General features: G+C 59.6%; 1 protein-coding gene across 1 annotated transcript in view; it reads left to right on the top strand.

The window, feature by feature from the left end:
* Positions 1-17,772, top strand: part of HS1BP3 (HCLS1 binding protein 3) — a 32,467-nt gene extending 14,695 nt beyond the window's left edge. The window contains exons 5-7 of the mRNA XM_045549121.1: positions 9,972-10,132; positions 11,347-11,485; positions 15,730-17,772. Of these exons, the coding sequence (XP_045405077.1) occupies positions 9,972-10,132; positions 11,347-11,485; positions 15,730-15,988 (559 nt within the window). The 3' untranslated portion in view covers positions 15,989-17,772. The remainder of the gene's footprint in view (positions 1-9,971; positions 10,133-11,346; positions 11,486-15,729) is intronic.
* Positions 17,773-18,264: the final 492 nt, after the last annotated feature.

Here is an 18,264-nt window from a genome sequence, read left to right as displayed (position 1 = left end):
ACTGTCTTCAGTGCAGTCTTTGGGCAGGTGGGCAGGGCCTTCCGATCACCCCCTTTCACAGATGGCAAAATCAAGGACAGCTGAACGAGAACTTGGCCAGAGCCTGGTGTGTGGCAGAGCTGTGCCTTGAAGCTGGGTTGCACGGACACCCAGGTGGGCCTGTTGACAATTTTGTACGGTGCTACCACCCGCCCTTTAGTGGGGGGTGTTCTGTTGTTCGCAGGCAGCTCATGTCCTGCATGCGTCTCTCTCCCTCCCCTGCCTTCCGCTCCTCTGCAGACATGGCAGCCTTGGTTTCCCAGCGGTGCCTACACCCCTCTGTCTGGGCCTGGCTCTGGGCTCCCCTGGAGCAGGCACCGTTCCTGTGCGACAGGCCTCAGTCCTTCCCCGCCATGGCCACGGCGGGGCGCTGTTGCTCCACCGCAGGGCGGCCTGGGCGGGTGGGAGTCGCCAGCACAAAGCCCAGCCCAGGCTAGCCCGGCTCTTCTTTGTCTTTTAAACCTGGTTTTGATTAGGGCGGAGACGGGCTGTTACTCCATTAGAGCCCACCTAAACGTAGGAAAGCCCTCACCCGGCCCGGCCCTGCCCCGCGCCTCACCTGCTGGGGTTTGCCCACCCGGCCAGCTGCGGCCGTGACAGCAGACCCAGTGCGGCGCCACCTCGTACTCTGCGTGTTCTGTCACGGTCACCATCCCGTGTCGTGCATCGTTTTAGTATTTAACTTTCTGTTTTAGAGAAAATTGAAGTTCTACCCTAATGGTTCCACCTTCTGCTGGAAATACTGTCCTAGAAACATTTTTCATTGTGACTCAAATAATACACAATTAGTGTAGAAAAATTTAAAACACGGGTAAAAGTCTTTTCCCCATGAATTTTTAAATTCACTTTTGAATATTCACATCCTATTACCAAAATGGGAGTGTGTTATATGTGCCATTCAGTAATTTGCTTTTTTTCAGCTCGTGTATACCATCTAATAGGTCTTTTTTTTTTTTTTTTTTTTTTTTTTTTTGAGACAGAGTCTCGCTGTGTTGCCCGGGCTAGAGTGAGTGCCGTGGCATCAGCCTAGCTCACAGCAACCTCAAACTCCTGGGCTTAAGCAATCCTACTGCCTCAGCCTCCCGAGTAGCTGGGACTACAGGCATGTGCCACCATGCCTGGCTAATTTTTTCTATATATATTTTTTAGTTGGCCAGATAATTTCTTTCTATTTTTAGTAGAGACGGGGTCTCGCTCTTGCTGAGGCTGGTCTCGAACTCCTGACCTTGAGCGATCCACCCGCCTCGGCCTCCCAGAGGGCTAGGATTACAGGCGTGAGCCACCGCGCCTGGCCACCATCTAATAGGTCTTTCCAGATTGGTAAATACCCCTGCCCCTCCATGCTCTGCTGGTCCCTTAGCTCGATGTGCTGTAAGTGACATTGCCAGGCTCCTGCGTGTGGACATTGTGTTTTCCGTAGGCTTTGGCTAGTACTGGCAGTAACCTGAGGAACTTTTACACATACAGACCTTTAATTCTGTTTTGCTTTTCCCCCAGATACATGCAAGGCCCCCACAGCTTCCTCTGGGGACTTTGGTGTACCAGCCCAGTGAAGGGTCCTCTAAAGGCTGACACCTCTCTGTTGGGAGGGGCCCCCTACTTTCCCAGACCCTGCCCCCCCACAGTGCCTGCCCCCTCCCACCCCTTCCCTGCCCACTTTCCCTGTGCACAGGGCGTCCTCCTCCAGGCCCCAGGTCCCTGAGGACTCTCAGCTTCCCTCCGGCGGGCTGGTTCCTATATGAACGCACCTGCCTGTGGGGCTGGGTTCCCACAAAGTGGGAGCCGACGCCCAGGGCCCCGTGCGGCAGCCTCAAGTGGTGAAGCTGGATGTTTCTTTGGAATGCTGTGTTTTATTGTAGTATTTTTGTATGGATTTTGCATCATCCTCCATAAAATCCCCACGTATATTTAGTATAAAAATAATATCTTACTCTCTATATTTAGATGAAATCGCTGTTCTGGGATGATTCTGTGATTTGGAATGTCCCTGGTACACCGCCAGGCGTCCCCAGGTTTGCTAACCCGAGATGTAGAAGTTAGTCCCAGGGTGAGCCGTGGAGGGAGCCGGTGGTGCCCGGTGGTGCCCGGGGCTGCTCCCCTTGGGTGCCTCGTGCTGAGTATCAGCATGTCGCCCACGGCCTTGTGCCTTGTTATTCCTTCTAGCCAAGCCTGGGCACCCAGGGCTCCCCTTGAGGCCACCAGCACGGCAGAGACCAGCTGGGGACTCTATACTGCCAGGAGCTTGGGAGAGATGTGGATTCCAGGCTCCCTTAACATGGGTGGGATCCCAGAATCTGTGTTTTAACAAGCTCCTGAGGTGACTCCTGTGCAAACTCCTGTTTGAGAAGCCCCAGAAACCAAACTCCGTTAAAGTCCTGAAGGTGCCAGAAGGGAACTAGGCCCCCAGCATAGCAGATCGGCCGTCATCACAGTCTGCCCCCCACCGGGGCCGGGCAGAGGGCCTGGGCAGGAAGGCCCTTCCGCACTCTCTGCTCCCTGCCCCCTCCTGTCCAGGCCTGGCTTTCCCTCTTCTGCCAGCTGCCTGCGAGGGGGGCTGCCTGGTGTGCTGTGTGGGGGCCGTGAGCCAGGGCGGCTGGGCCTTACCTCACCTTGCACCTTCGTGGCACTTAGCCCTGGCCTGGCCAGGGACCCAAAGCCATGAGAAATGCAGCAGGTGGGCAGCGCAGCCACCCTGCAACATCACACAGGTGACACTCCACCTGAGCTGTCCCAGTGATCACAGCAGCACAGTGTGTCAGACCGGCTGCGTTCCCCATCCGGATCACTGCACAAAACCCAGCCTGGAGGGACAGCAGATAGAACAGCAATTTCTGCTTTTTAAGCTCACTAGCAACATCTTTGTCTCCAGAGAAATCTATGGAACCCCTGTACGTAAAACAGAATGAAGCAGAATCAGCCTGGCTGGGATAGGAGTGGGGACTGGATCTTTGTCCCCAGCCTCAGCCCCACCTCCTGAGCAGCTTTGCAGAAGGTCAGGACCCCTTAGAGCATGGCTTGACAGCGAGTGGGAAGGTGGGACACCTCAGGACGTGTGGCCGCCCCTAGAGTGGGGTTAGAGGTGGGCAGTCCCAAGTTCACATCCCCACTCTGCCCCTTACCAGCCGTGGCACTGGGTGGGCTGCTCAACTTCTCAGGGCCTCAGTTTCCTCCTTTGTAGAGTAGGGATCAAGTCCAGGCCCAGTGGTTAAAAGGATAAAACCAGAAGAAGCACTACCAGAAAGTTCCTATATAAATGCTATCACTATTTCAGATTTACTTTGCTGTAAAAAGGTCTTTGTGTGTTTTAAACAACAGCTGAAATGTAAAAGGCAGCTTGTCTGCTTCCTGTGGTGGTTACACAGACAGCAGCACTGCCTGATGTTAGTAGGGTGGCTTCGCCTCCTGCCAGGAGACCAGCACACCTGCCAGGCTCTCCTGCACAGCCCTCCCGGGGGCGGGGCAGCCTCTGTCCCTGGGAGGAAGTGGCTTGCCTGTCTGAGTCCTCGTCCTCCTTGGGAGGTCCTATTGCCGTTGCCCCGCCTCCGGCTACGCCAGGACCCTTTGTGGCAAGTTCTGGCAGGTCACTCTTAGCACGGCAGAGCTTTCAACTGTGAGAACTGGAGGTTAAATCCAGTCTCTCTGTTGTTACAATTGAGGGATCTGGCCAAGGTCACACAGGAGCTGCGTGGGAACGGGCGCCGGGGGCTCCTCCTGCCTCGGGACTTTCCTTTTATCCCCAGACTGTGCCCCCGCCTGTGCCCGGGGATGGCCTTCTGAGCCTCGTCCACTCGCACTCTGGTTTGATGACGCAGGTGATGCGCATGCTCCTCGGCAGGGCCGGCCTCCCACCGGTCATGTCAGCATTTGGGGTGCTGTCGGGTGTGGGCGTCAGCCAAGAGCACCCACGGGAGAGCAGGCCGGGGCTGTTTGCTCGGAGCCTGCTGCAGCCGGGGAGGATCAGCCCCAGCACCTGCGCTCGGCAGAGATGCCGCAGCACGGAGAGTGGGGCGCTTTGCAGAGGATGAAAGGGAGGGCTCAGTGTGGAGGCGGCCAGCGAGAGGTGGGGTGTCCTGAGTCCTGTGATCGGGTAGGGGAGCGCTTTCGGCTTCCTCTGGCTCGTCTGACTTGCAAATGGGAGCAAAATTGGGGCAGCTGGCAGTTATTGATCAAGTCTCCACTGCTTCAGGCCGACGCTGCAGGAGTTGTGGTTTGCTTCCTGGGCTGGTCGCCACAGGCTGTGGGTCAGAGGTCTCCTTTCACACGGGGTCTGGCCATTGTCCCTTCGTCTGTCAGGCTCTTGGGGTGAGTGGATGCGCGGGGCTGGAGCTGCACAGTCCCGCACCCTGGTTCCGTGGCAGTGCCGGTGCCGTGAGGGGTGAGGCGCAGCTCTGGCCCCCGCGTAAAGGAGAAACAGCATCACCCACAAGCCGAAGTGGGGGTTGTCACTGAGATCCTGGTCCCTCAGGGTAGGACTCAGTGGCCTGAGAGACCCGTGGAGAATGACCCTGGGGGCCACAGCAGATGGTAGGTGTCCATGGCGGCTCCCACCCAGACTGGCTCCATTTACTTTCTAAGGCCCACAGCGAAGTCTGCTGGGTGGAAACAGGAATGAGCCTAGACGCCATCAAGCAGTTCCAGGGACGCTACGCCCCTATCATCGTCCTGCATACAAGCTCCACTGTGCGGCTTCCAAAGCACTTCCGTGTTCTTGCCTCCTTCCCGTCTACCAGGTAAGTGAAACACCCGGAGAAGTTAGAGGATTGGCCGAGATTCTACTCAAGTTCTCCCACATCCTTCTGTGGCTCCTCCCTCAGCAAAGGACAGAACCTCCCCAGCCCCTGTGGGAGGCACCCGACTCCCCCAGTGCCATGTGCCCGCTGCCCAGCGGTTGGACACTCTCAGTGTGCCACGCTGCACCCATGCGGGCACTTCCCAGGGCTCTCATCTCCGCCTTGGAGCTCGGCTGTCGAGATCCTGCTCGTCCTTCCGTCCAGCCCTTCTCTGAAGCCCCTACCCCGCGAGGCTGGCCTGTCCTCTGGCAATTTGCTCTTGAGATCACTTCTCCAGGGAAGCCCCGCTGCAGATAACACTGTCCTGGAACGCATTTCAGAAGTTTATTTATTGGCACTCTGAGAATTTTCTCTTTAAAAAACCCAAACAGCTGGATTTAAGATTAAAATATGAAAAGTGCTTTATTTTAAAGCAGGAAAGTTGCATCATTGGGAAGGAGGTCGATTTCCACATTTGATTAAGCGTCACCCTGGCTTTGATGGTGACAGTCATGTTGTCCTTGTGTCTTGGCTGTGGAAGGATCTGCTGGCTTGTGTTCAGACCTAGTGGAGCAGGCTGTGTCTGGGAGATGCCCCCGCAACGCACGTGCCCTCGGGTCCTGGGCAGCTGGTGCCCATTGGTGGTCCACTATGTGGGTGGGCACGTCTGGGAATGGTGCCACAGGCCCCCTGGGTGGCCAGAGGGGTGGATGCTCTCATGTGTCGATCACTGTCACCAGAACTGCCTGAGCCACAGGGAGCAGGGCCGCGTCTCAGGCTGTCAGAGCCTTGGAGCTGTCAGCCGTGGCAGCTGCCGCCTCTCACCCCGTGTGCTGACGCCTGCTGAACGTGGCCTGGGCCGCACGGCTGTCTTCTGTCAGGCACACACAGCAGGAAAGCTGGTGTCTGCTCGTGCACACACCACGCACATGCCTGCACACGCCTACACCCATCATGAACCCCCCACCCGACCCCCACCCGCCTCCTGCAACCTGTGCTGAGCCTCAGGGCCCGCACGAGTTCAGACGAGCCCATGCTCCGCGGGAAGCGGGGAGCCTCCGTTCCTCTCTGCTGACCTCTGTGTTTGACGCCCCTGTTGCCCCATCCCTGGTGACACAAGTCTAGTTATTACTGGCCTTGCTTCTGAAGAAGGAAGAAGAGGGCATTCTTCATCATGTTGGTGAGGGGCGTCGTCTCCTGTCAGTGCAAAGGGTGGGCTGGCGGGCGGGTACCGCAGACAGCCAGGTGGGCGCTGACTGGGCAGAGGTGGAAGAGGAGGGGAGAAGGGGGCAGGGCCAGGGGGCCCCGGGGGTAGCCTTGAGGTGTTGGCCCAAGAAGTGACTGAGTGACTCACCTCACGTGCAACTGCTGACCCTGTCGCTGAGGTCAGAGGCCCCAGCCTCCCTAGACAGTTCCCTTCTGCAAGCTGCCCCCTTTCCATCAGCAGGTTTGCGTCTGCAGCTGTCCCTGGCCCAGCGTCCCCCTCACGCCACCTCTGCTTCCCGGTCCAGGCCCTGGTCTTTCTTCCGTGGCCCCTGAGCGAAGCTTCCACGGAGCACCTGGCTCTCACCCGTCCCCTCAGCGTGCTGCCCATGCTGCAAACCTGATGGGTCCCTCAGAGGGTTACGGGTTCCAGCTGTGCCTGAGTCACCACTCCCTGCTCCCGACCCGAGCCTCACAGAGTGACACGCAGGTCGTTTGCCTGAGACGCCCTTCGCCCTGAGTCCAGCGAGGCCATTGCCCACCTTCACGGCACCTCCAGGAAGCCCTCCCTGAGCCCTGGGCTGGGATGGCTCCTAAATCTATGCTCCACTATGACGGAGTGGAAGGCACGTGTCCTCGGGTCCTGGGCAATTGGTGCCTATCGGTGGCAAAGATCTGTTTCCACGTCTTTACCCGGCTTAGCCGTGAGCTTCTGAGGACAGTGGCGGGTCTTCCTCATCTCAGTGCCCTCGTCCTCAGCACAGGCTCTTGCAGGTGAGAGGTGCCCAGTGCGCACTGGTCACAGAAGGGTCTCACGAGGGGATGGGCGTGTGGGTTGCTCACAGAAGGCTGAGGCACTGGCAGACAGACCAGTGCAGTCGACTGGGAGATCTTTGGAGGAGGAGTGGTGGCATGGAGGTGCTTTCCAAGTGCACAGCCCTGAGATCGGGGCTGGAACCCATCTGTCTTCGCTGCCTTTCCCTCCTCCCTGGGGGGTTAGGTAAACATAAGTCTGAATTAGACACGTGCTGTCACCCTGCCTGCCTGTCTACTGTTCATCCATCTGTCCATCCTAGCCTCTCTCCTCCATCCATCCGTCCATCCATCCACCCATCCATCCATTTGTCCTTCCGTCCAGTATTTATCGAGCGTCTGCTGGGGACCAGGCACACGACTAAGTCCCCAGAGCCTAAACTTTTAGGGCCAACCAGGACAGGACTCTGGGGCTCTTAGATGCCAGAGCTCCATGTTTCCCCTTGTTCCTTGTCTCCCCTTGAGATGGGTCTGGAGAGTTGGGGAGACGGAGAGAATGCCCCGCAGGGCGGGGCAGAGTGCAGGCCCTGCCTCACTGAGCGGCCCGCAGGTACTGCAGACCCACTTTACTTCAGGTCAAGATGACAAAAGAGCAAAACTGTCTGTAGGGAGAAAAACAAGGGCATTAATGCAGCTGGGAAGGAAAACTCACATGGGAGGGAAGTCAGGGCTGATCTGTGCCGTCAGGACCAGATGTGGGTGGAAGATGGGCATCGCTGGAATCCTGTGTGGCTTCTCCAGGGACGTCACCACGTTCGTGCTCTCATTTCCTTTGTTCTGCAGACAAGTCTCTTCTGTGCTTCCTCGGGTTTCTGGTCAGTGGGAAGCCTCTCCCCCCGCCCCCCAGCTCTATCCCGTGGGGCCCGTAGGCTGAGTGGGATTCGAGTTTGGTCCCAGGAGCTTGTTTCTGCGCAGGGTGGTGGGGATGTGGTGTGATGCTGCTGGCAGAGGCTGCAGAGTGGCCTCAGCCTGCCCTCGCTGGGAGCTGTAGCTGGGTAGGGGGCAGTTCTCTGCCCTTCACTGCTGCGGTCCCTGCCGGATCCGGGAACAAACGCCAAGGGAAGGGAGGCACCGGGGCAAAACAGTGGCTCCCAGCCCTGACTGACCCTGAATTCCACAGGGGAGCAAACACAGCTTCCCCGGGGGTTTCTGACTCAGCAGTCTCGGTTGGGGCCATCTCTGTGGGGCTGCCCCAAGGGGCCATGGCCTGTTTGGTACCCACTTGCAAGGGGTCGTGAGAGCCAGGCAGGCTCTGCTTGTTCAGTGAGAGTGAGGGGAAGGCGTCCGAGGAAGAGCAGGAGAGCCCTGACTCCTCTGGGTGTGAGGGGAGGCCGAGGGAGCAGAGGCTGAAGGTTTCTGGAAAGCACTTGCTGTTAGGATGGGGAGCCCGGGCTCCCTCTGCCTCGCCCCAGTGCCACAGGCAGGGCCTGCAGGTCGTACAGAGCAGAGGCGTGTCCCTGGTGGCCTGTGCTGGGGCAAGGAGAGTCCAGGGGCCGAGCAGATGGGTCTTCCTGGCATGGTCCCTGCGGCTGTGTCTCTGCTGACCATCACACCTTTGGCACGTGCCACACTCTCCCCAGAGAACAACAGGATCGTCCTGGTATCCCCTCCCCGCCCCATATCACCTTCTTGCTTGTGGGACTCTTGTAGGGGCAAGAGGATAGGATCACGAGTGTGACCGTCCTCATTCCACTCCCAGCCTGCCTGCCCGCCCTGCGTGGCCTTAGGCAGACACTCAGCTTTTCTGAACCACTGTTTCCTCATCCTGCAAATGAGCCCGACAGAGATCTCCCACCAGGATCGGGCCCTGAGCTCGGAGGGGTGCTCCGGCCTGCGGCCTCCCCAGCTGTCATAGCTCCTCCCCATCGCAGCTGCTCCATGGTCACCGTGGAGGGCCCTGCTCCTCCAGCACCAGGGCCACCGTGCTATTTTCGTCTGCCACTGGTTAATCTGTAGCCTTGCGTGGCCCAGACCAGCCTCTCGGAGCAGTTTTGCCACGTAGTGTTGCCAGCGTGAACTCACATGGTGACCTCAGTCCAGTGGAACTGGCCGCCAGGCAGACGGGCTCATGGAATTCCAGTTTCCAGTAAAGAGCGTATTCTTGTAATTCGCAGGAACTCTAAAATGGCTAATGCAAGCATCAGCAGTAGGGATTGGGTCAACTTGTTAACATAAAACGCAGTTTGTTTATTTACCGGTGGTGTCGCTTGCAGTGACGTGCAGAGATCATGAGCATTCAGCTCCGTGACTATTTACACGCCGGCTTTGTAGCCACCTCCTGGACCAAAAACTAAAGCGCTCCCGTGCCCCAGAAGCTTCCCTCGTGCCCCCTCCCAGTTCCCCACAGTAGGGTCTGGCCCAGAGCAGGACAGGACCTCCTCGGCCAGTTGGCAAGCGAGGGGTGGCAGGATCCAGGGTGGCAGAGCCCAGTGGGGCTCTGAGTCCCAGAGGGGCTTCCTGCGGGGGGGCTGCTCCATGGAATTTAAGTATTTGCTAGAACTGTGATGGTTACACCAGTCAAGGTAAACAAAAGGATGCACACCAAGGCCCCAGCCCTGAGGTGTGTGGCCTCAGACTGCGTCCCCCCCGTTCCCGAGTGGCTGTGGAGCATGCTTCTCTGGGCCTGGCCCCCGAGTGACGAGCCCAGGCAGCCACCTCCACTGGGGGAGAAGAGCACGTTCTCGGGCCTATGCTACACAGCAGGCCCGAGGCCCAGTGGGCTTCAGGGGCTGGGGTTGTCTGGCAGCCGGTGTCTAGGCCAGGTGACCACGTGCTCCTCCTGTCAGTGGTCATTTCCCAAGCACAGAGCACGGCCACCTGCAGTGGCAGGAGTCTCACTCTCCATTGTGGGGTCACCGGGAAAGCTGTCTCCTCTCAACTCCCTCCGCCGGCCTGGTTTCCTCCCTGGGGAGGGAGACCTGTTCTTCCCTTTGCCTGGTCTCAGGCCGTTAGAGCTTTTGGAACAACTTCGGGTGGTCCGCCCGCGTGGGCTGCCGTGGTGGGCCACTCCAGGCCTTCCCCAGGCCCCTCCTGGCCTGGTCTTCTGTGGCCCTTGGTGTCCAGCAGGGCCCAGCCCTTGTGGGTCACCCAGGCCACTTGGACCCTCGAGAGAGGTCTTCACCTTGTGTTTTGTCTGTGATTCCTCAGCTCCAAGAAGCCCAAGCAACAGCCTAAAGTGGCCGTGAAGCCCAGGCCCTCGCCGCGGCTCACCATCTTTGACGAGGAGGTGGACCCTGATGAGACGCTCTTTGGCCCGGGCAGGAAGCCCTCCCCGCAGGGCCCCCCACAGGACGCGCCTCCCACAGACCGTAAGTAGAGCCTCAGGGTGTGAGCCCTCTGTTCTTGGTGTCCCACTGGCGGCCAACCTCTGTCACCGCGTGGGCTTTGAACCCACCGTGTATGAATAGGATGCACGTCTTCCCCTTGTCCTGCTTAGGCGTGATACGGACTCAGGTTAGGAGGTTTTCTGCAGGAGAAATCCAGCCTCATGCTTGGTCCCCAGGGCCTGGAACATTCCCTGGGTGTATGTTTATTCTAAACGTCCCACAGAAGAGGAGGACAGCTTTCTTTGTTGTTTTGAGAAGTGCCTTCATTATATCTGTGGCCAGACGTGGGGCCTGGGGCCTCCAGGCACTGTTGGGAGGGAAGTGGGTGCTGGCCTGCCCTGGGCTGCATGCGGCTCTGTAGCGTAGATTCTAACAAGAGAGTCTGTGTCGCCCGCATAGACTGCCCTGGAGGGCCCTGTGCGGAGCAGGCAAAGGGACACCTAGGAGCCTTGGGACTTTTCCTCCGTCCTGGGTCTGACCCTCCCTCATGCCTGCCCAGGTCCTCCCTGGGGGGAGTTGCTGCTACCCACTAACTCAGCCAACACTTGCTGGGCAACCATCCAGGGCCAGGCCCGAGGACACACTGAGGAGTCCCCGTCTGCAGGGCCTCAGAGCAGCATAAGTCTGTGCCGGGGCTGAGCAGAAGCGTCGGCTCCTGGGAAGACCCTGGGTGGGGTTGTGGGATCCACTTGATTTAGATCCTGGCAGGTCAGCTGGAGTTTGCCAAGCCGGCTCGAGAAATGTATCCATCCCAAGAACACAGGCCACCATCTGTGTCCTCAAAGGGCAGCCTTGCACAGTTCGGCCGGGAGAGGAGACCCAGGCTCCCTGAGGGCAGTGTCTGCTCGCCACTGTGTCCCAGCACAGTGTGGCCCTGTCCGGTGGGCAGCACTCAGTAAGTGCTTGTTGAAGGACGGGGCAGCCATGGAGGGCGAGCTCGGAGATCCAGCTGGCCTGGACCTCAGGAACCTGACACAGCGAGCCCAAGAAGCTGAGACCTCCTAAACGCACAGGGAAGCCCTCGACTTGAAACTGGGGTGAAGCTGTCAGCTGACTGGCCCAGGTGCCGGGAGGGTGAGGCTGTGACAGACCCTGACCCAGGCTGTCAGTGAGCTCCTGTCCTCTTGCCTTCCTCCTGCCCCTACCTGCTTGTCCGTTGCACGCTCTCTGACCACCTGCTGCCTCCTTTCCCACAGCCCTGAAGCTGTTTGACAATCCAGACCTTGGCGGCACCGTCCCTCTGGGTGACTCCTTACTGCTGCTGCCAGCCCCCCGTGAGAGTGGAGGGCCCACATCCAGCTTGGGCCGCAGGGACACCTCTGAGGAGCTGTTCAGGTACCCGCTGTCCCCAGCAGCACTTCCCCAGCTCTGAGAGTGGCCTGGACAGAGCCAGGGGCCCACCCCGTGTGGTGGCGATTCCCCGGCCTCAGCCTCGGAGGGGAGGAACGGGGCCTGTCAGAGGCAGGGACCCGTGGGCGCGAGCTGCCCAGGAGGCGGTGAGAGGGTTCGGGGGAGACCGGCAGCCCAGGGCAGCTCAGCTCTCTCAGAAAGAGAGCACTTCATGTGCACAAGCAGCCTTTTTCGTTTTCACACTCACATCTTAACAGTTTATGTAAGGAACGATTAAATTATATAATCACAAGGGCAGGTATAACTGGCACAGTTGGGTTTGGGAACAAGTAAAACTGCCTCTTGGTGGCACGCAGCCTGCTGGGGAGCAGGGTGCAGGTGTCCTGGGCGCCGGCCGGTCTCCAGCAGGGCCAGTCGTCAGGCTTTACAGAAGGGAGGGGCCGAGGCCCCGTCCGTCACACGGAACATGTGCAAGTGGCAGCTCCTATTTCCTGAGTGCCTGCTGGGTGCCAGTTAGCCAGCCTGCGTACACGCCGTCGTATTTAATCCTCACGACAGCCCCCTAAGGTAGGTGCCATTTTCTCCATTTTGCAGAAAATGGAGCGTGGGAGAGGTCACCACTCCATCAGGGACTCTGAGCGCTTGCCTGTGTGATCTGCCTCCCCACCCCGGCCCCTGGTTCTCCCTGGGCCTCTGCTCCGCCAGCCGGGTCTCTGGAGCTTGGCGTTGTGCCTCTCTCCGTCTCCTCCTCCCCCCCGGGACACAGGGCTGTGCTTGCTGATTCACGGGACACCAAGCTGCCTCTTTCCAGGAACCGTTTGTGTGGCACTGAGGCGTGCGGTCCCTGGTGGCTATCATCTGCACCCCTCGTTAGCGGCCTCGGGCTGTCAGCCCTCCGAGTGCCCGCCAGGCCTGAGTCACCGTGAGGGCTGCTTGTGTTTACATGTCCCCGAGGCCCCTGGCATCTGCTCACTCACGTCCTGTGGCCTCTCTCCTGGCAGCCCAGCAGGCTGGGAGGAAACCAGGGTTATTGTTATTTCATTAGTGGGGAAACCAAGGCACAAGGCCACAGAGCGCTACAGTCAGCCCAGGGAGTGGCAGGCCCAGGCCGAGCACATGCAGGAGCCCGTGTGTCCCGTGGGGCACCTCTCCTGGGGCCTCTCTGGCCTAGTTTGTCCCAAATCCCTTACTTCCCACCGTGGTCTGCAGAACATGGTAGGGTGGGTGTCACAGGCTTCCTTCAAAGGGACTCTGGCCGGAGGAGCCAGGGAACGCCGTGGCAGGCGGGCGGACACCACGCGGCGCTTCTCGCTCTTACTGGCCCCGGGACCTTTCCTCCGTGGTGCCGCCCGGCATCCCACAGAGCTCTTTGCGAGTCTGCTCAGAGTGTGAGCGCTGCGTCGTCCCCTCCCAGGCGGGGAAGCGGTGCCTTCCCTTTGGCACACATCTGCTGTGGAAGGACTAGCTTCCTGAGGGCAGAAACCACATTTTGTGCTTTGTGTCTGCCCTGTGACTAGGCGGTCATCGGGCTTCCTCATAGTAATGATGGTCATTCATTCATTCATGCTTCCGCCCTCCGTTCGGCCCGTCTCTGGCCTCAGCTGTCCCGAGGCGGCATGAGGTGGTGCACCAAGCAGGGGTTGGAGTCTAGACGCCTCCATTCCCTCCACTATGGAGCCACTCCAAGGCTGGGTCTCCGATTTCGGTCTTCAGCTGAGTCCTGTGCTCTGCAGGGGCCGGGCAGTGGAGTGAGGTTGGCAGAGCTCCTGTGCCCCTTGCTGGCTCCCCTCGCACCAGCTGGGGCTGGACCTTGCGCTGGCGAGACCCCTCCCTAGCCTCCACTTAGGGAGCCCAAATGGCGGAGGGTGCTTGGAAAGGGGGTGCCTGTGCGGCTACCTACATCCTGAGAGCTGCTGCACTGCCTCCCCCCTGGCTGGCCACCCACACACACCTCCCGCCTCGGAGCAAATCCAGCTGCTGATTAGTTCCAAAGAGTCACTGCTTTGCCAAGCAGGATAATCCTGAAATCTGACATGAGCTTTTAGCTGCTGCTTTATGTCCCTTAGGGCCTCTGTCTGAGGATAATTCAGTCCCTTTGAGCTTTTCCTGGGCACCCTCACCCTCCAGTGGAGGACGCAGCGGGAGCCAGCACCTGCCCCAGGGCAGTCGAGGAAGGTCTAGCACTGGAAGGCACCGGGGCACATCTGGGCTGAGGTTGCCAGGAGCAGCCGGTCCATGGGTGAGGCCTCCTGAAATCGCCCCGACCCCAAGGCAGCTGCTCTCTCCAGGAAGGCCTGGCTTGGTCTGGTCCCTCTGGGTCTGGGAGGGAAGGACACCTTTCTTTCACTGTTGTGCCCAGCAGACTCTGAACTCTCCCTCTTTGGGATCAGTGCTGTATTGCAGGTAGACCCAGGAAGCAGGGAGGGCCACCCCAAGCCCCTTCTGCAGCTGGTGCCTGGCAGGCAGCCCCTCTGGGGGGGCTGTGCCGAGCATGTCCACACTCACGCAGGCCTCTTCCAGGCATTGTGCTGCCAGGGGGTTTTCTGACCAGTGGTACCTGCCCCTCCCCAGCCCTGCTGATGTCTGAGCTGGAGCGACCCTCTTGTTCGCTCTGTCAGGATACACTGCCGAGGGCAGCTCCTGAGCCTGCCTGGTTCCTGCTGTCTGTTCCCATTTCCACCCCCCACCTGTGCTCTCTGCTGCTCCCGTCTCCAGAATTCCCTCCATCCTTCCCCCAGTTATGCCAGGCTCACCCTTCTTAAAGTCCCCTGTTTCCCAGCCTGCTCTGGCCCTCAGTAAGCTCTCTGGAGACCTTTGCAATTATGTGGCTCCAGTGTGACCGGCCGGGCTGGGGGTGCCCTGCAGTGAGCGTCGAGGCGGCTGCTCTCTGCGTTCTGTTTGGCTCAGCGCCCACGGCTGTCAGCAGAGATCAATACAGGCAGTGTTCCCTTACGTTTGGAAAGGACTTTCCATTTGTTCTTATTTGATCCTCATAAGAATCCCTGTGAGGTTGGCAGAGCAAGAATAGCCTACATTACAGATGAGGAAACTGAGGACCCGGGGGTGGAGTGGCCTGAGGTGCCTGATGAAGGAGTTCTGGGGTGACAAGTGGGAGCCACTTCTGCCCGCAGTGCCGTGCTGCCGTGCACAGCCCTGTGCAGCCCGGCCGGGTGATGCTGTCACTCCTCATTTTGTAGATGAGGACACCGAAGCTTGGAGAGGCCAGGTGCCACCCAGTCTTCTGCCTTGAGTGCCACTGCCCTCCCCTAGCCTGGCCCGGCACGGCTAAATGATCCTGTGGCATTACCCGTTAGACACAAGGAGAGACCCCACCCTAGGTGGGAACCTGGGTACCCCAGGAAGGCGAGTCCACCCTGGAGAGCTGGGGGTGGAGTCTTGTTCATCTCTCGCTGGCTGCGGGGCCCGGGGCAAGGCCCTTTGCCGTTCCCTCAGTTTTCACATCTGTGAAACGGAGCTAATCTCTGTCACTAGACTGTGTCTTGAGATTACTAGACGAGTTAATGACCGTGGGAATGCCTGGCCGTGACGGACAGTCAGCATGGCGCTGAGCGTGGGCGGGTGCGTGGAGTGGATCGAGTGACTCTCCTGCCGTGCTCTGGTCTCCAGGAATCGAGTTCCTCCGTGGGAGCTGGCGGCAGGTGCCCCGTGCCCCACCGCGGCTCAGAGCCCGTTTATCCTTCCCTCGTTGAACTTGATTTGGATGAGGGCTCAGCTTCTGTGGGCCGACATCCTGGTTCCTTCTGACTTAGTCATGGCCATGTACTGTCCCCTCGGGGCCACTTGGCCTCCTGGGACTCTGGCTTCCACATGTGCTAGGTGGAAACACAGTTGTACCTCCCAGAGGGTGTTCTGAGGGTGAAATAAGATAGCGTGTCTAAGAGGGAGGGCGGGAGGAAAAAACATAACGTGTCTGAAGTGCTCGGGCCCGAGGGGGAGCTCTGGACATAGTGGCTGGTAGTTCTTTCTAGAGGGGTTGGAGGGAAAGTCCCCTGAAGAAGGCAGTGTGTTCAAAGTGGGGTCACCTGAAGAGCGACTCTCAGGAGGCTGCGAGGGGCCGGCTGAGCTGCGGTGTTGGAAGGAAGGAGAGTCTTGGCCTTTGGGGTCTCCGGGGCAGGATGGGTGGACAGGCCGGGGTGCGTGGAGCCTGGGGGTCTTGCTCCTTCTGTGGGGAAGGGCTGTGCTCAGGGCTCCTCTCTTTGGTTCCCTAGAGTTGAAGAGGACTTGGACCAGATTCTGAACCTGGGGGCTGAGCCCAAACCCAAACCCCAAACTAAGCCCAAGCCGCCAGTGGCAGCTAAGCCAGCGCTACCCAGAAAACCGGCTGTTCTCCTCAAAGCAGGCCCGTCTGAAGCGGTGGCTGGGCAGCAGAAGCCGCAGCAGCAGATCCAAGCCATGGACGAGATGGACATCTTGCAGTACATCCGGGACCACGACACACACGCCCAGGCCACCCCCAGCCTCTTCTGACCCGCCCCCGAGTGCTGGCCCTGGCCCAGCAGGCCCCCCTGTGCAGGCGTGGGTGGGCAGGAGGGGCACGGTGCCCTGCAGGGCCAGGACCTCCATTGCCAAGGGAGGCAGGGTGGAACCCTGGGTCATGGGACCCACAACTATTTTTTCCTTTTCTCCTGGGCTGTGGGGCCAAAGTGGAACCCTCACAGGCTGCAAAGAGTGGAGGTCGTCTTAGGAATCAGAGCCCCAGTTGCCTCAGTCCCCGTGGATGTGGAGGGGAGAGAGTGTGGGGATGCCTTGCCCACCAGGAGCCCAGCCCCAAGGATGGGTGGGGGCCCCAGGGAGGTGTCACATGGGCAGGGAATCCTCCTGCCCTCTGACGCTGCCAGCCCTAGCACAGGAGGGAGGACCTGGCCGGCCTGGGGTGAGGGGTGCCCATGGCAGACCACCCCAGAGTCTCTGCAGGTGCTGGGTGGGTCTCCCCAGAGAGGGGTATTGAACAGGAGAGCCCGTCCGTCTGGGGTGTTCTGACACGAGCCTGGCCTGAGCCTCCTATAGTTACCAGCTCTAAGAGAAGTCAGGCCCAGCTCTGCCTCTCTGGGGTATGGAAGGCCCTGCCTTTTCCTTTCCCAGGAGAGGCCCGGCCAGCCATTGCCTCCTCAGGCCTTGGGGCACAGAGCCAGCGACCACCATGGCAGCTCTCAGCACCTGGGTCATAGTGCCCCACAGCTCGGCCTGGGGCGTGGGCTGGGCTTCCAGCTGGTACCGCCTCCCACCCCAGCGGGGCATGATGCTCTCGGGCTTATGCTCCAAGGCCCTCACTGTCCTCAGGGTCTGGATCTGATCTGTGGCCTTTCAGCAGCAGAGCCGCCTTCCCAGGGAGCAGGAGCCGTGTGCCAGGGGAGGGCCAGTGCCTTAGACGTCTCCCGACTCCCAGAGCCCTCCTGGCACACAGGTCTGGGCAGCATGAAGTGCTCAGGGAATTCTCTGCAGATGACTGATGTTTAATGGAGCAAAGAATGTCAGGATGTCTGGATATATCCTTCATGTTAGAGCTGGTTTTTAAGGAAATGCAACCACTTTTGTTCCTTGGCCCCATCCTGCTTGGCAGAGGCATTGGAGGGGCTGGGACTGGAACCTCAGACCCTTTTCCGATGGGCACCAAGAGCCAACCCTGGGGGCCCCTGGTTGACACTCTGCGTTTTTGCAACTGTCAGCATATAGTCCTCCCAGCTCCTGCCCCGTGCCAGGACCTGTCTGCTCTGTCCTGCATCTTACTACGTCCCCTACCAGCTCCTAGTCCTGGACAGGCCCCTGCCCTCCCCTCCCTCTGTGCCAGAGTGAGAGGGAACAGGTGGTTCTGGGGCAGAGAGCCGAGATCCTCCTCCTCTGCCCTGGCCGGCCTTCATGCCGCCGCCTGCTTCCCAGCCCCCAGCCCCGGGCCCTGCACCCTGTGCTGACGGCAGAGGGGGCCTCAGGAGGTGTGGCGAGGTGAGGGGCCGAGTGTCCCTTTGGGTCTTTCCCCTGCATCCACCAGCTTTGGGTAACAGGGCAGAGGGCGCATCAGGGCAGGTGGCCGTGGGACTGGTCCTCTGGCTGGGGTCCTGGCCTGCCACCCTGGTGTGGACTCAGCCCCTGGGGACCAGCCACCTCTGTGGCCTCGAGTTCTCTGGACACTCAGTGGAGGTTTGTGTTTGCCCAGATACTGACGCTCTAGTTGTGGCTTGTTTTATCTGCAGGTCTGTGATCCACTGGCCAATCAATGACAGTCGTCATCCAGTAAAGCCTGTGTCCCTGCTTCATTCCCGCATCTGTTAGTGATGTTCTTTTCTGTGCCTGGGCTGATGGGAGGTGACGGGGGACAGGGCGTGCAGCGGATTGTCCTTTGAAACAGTGGATTCAACCCAGGCCTGTGGAGGCTCTGCCCCAGCCACCCAGGCTGCTGCTTAGTGGGGTAGGGCAAGGGGAAAGGGAGGATTGCGGGAGTTCTTTCCCACTGTGTAAACTGAGGCAGAGGGGCTGGAGACCCAGGCTCAGTGGGATCATCGGGCCAATAACTGCTTAGCTAAGATCTGCGTGGAAAGAGGACCCCTTCCCTCTCCAGGCCTCGCCTGCCGTCTCCCCACAGTGGGGACTGGTCTAGGCTTGGACCGGCCTGAAGCCATTTCAGCTCTGACATCAGGGCCCTGTGACCGAGCCTGTCCTGCCTTCACAGCTGCCGGGGTCAGATCCCAGATGCTGCTTCAGCTCTGGGGCGAAGAGATGCCGGTGTAGACGGTTCTGCAAACTGACAC

Source organism: Lemur catta, chromosome 4 (assembly GCF_020740605.2).
Source record: "Lemur catta isolate mLemCat1 chromosome 4, mLemCat1.pri, whole genome shotgun sequence".
In the NCBI taxonomy this organism is placed as follows: Eukaryota; Metazoa; Chordata; class Mammalia; order Primates; family Lemuridae; genus Lemur; species Lemur catta.
Note: the sequence above shows the minus strand (reverse complement) of the source record. Positions and strands in the feature narration are given on the sequence as shown.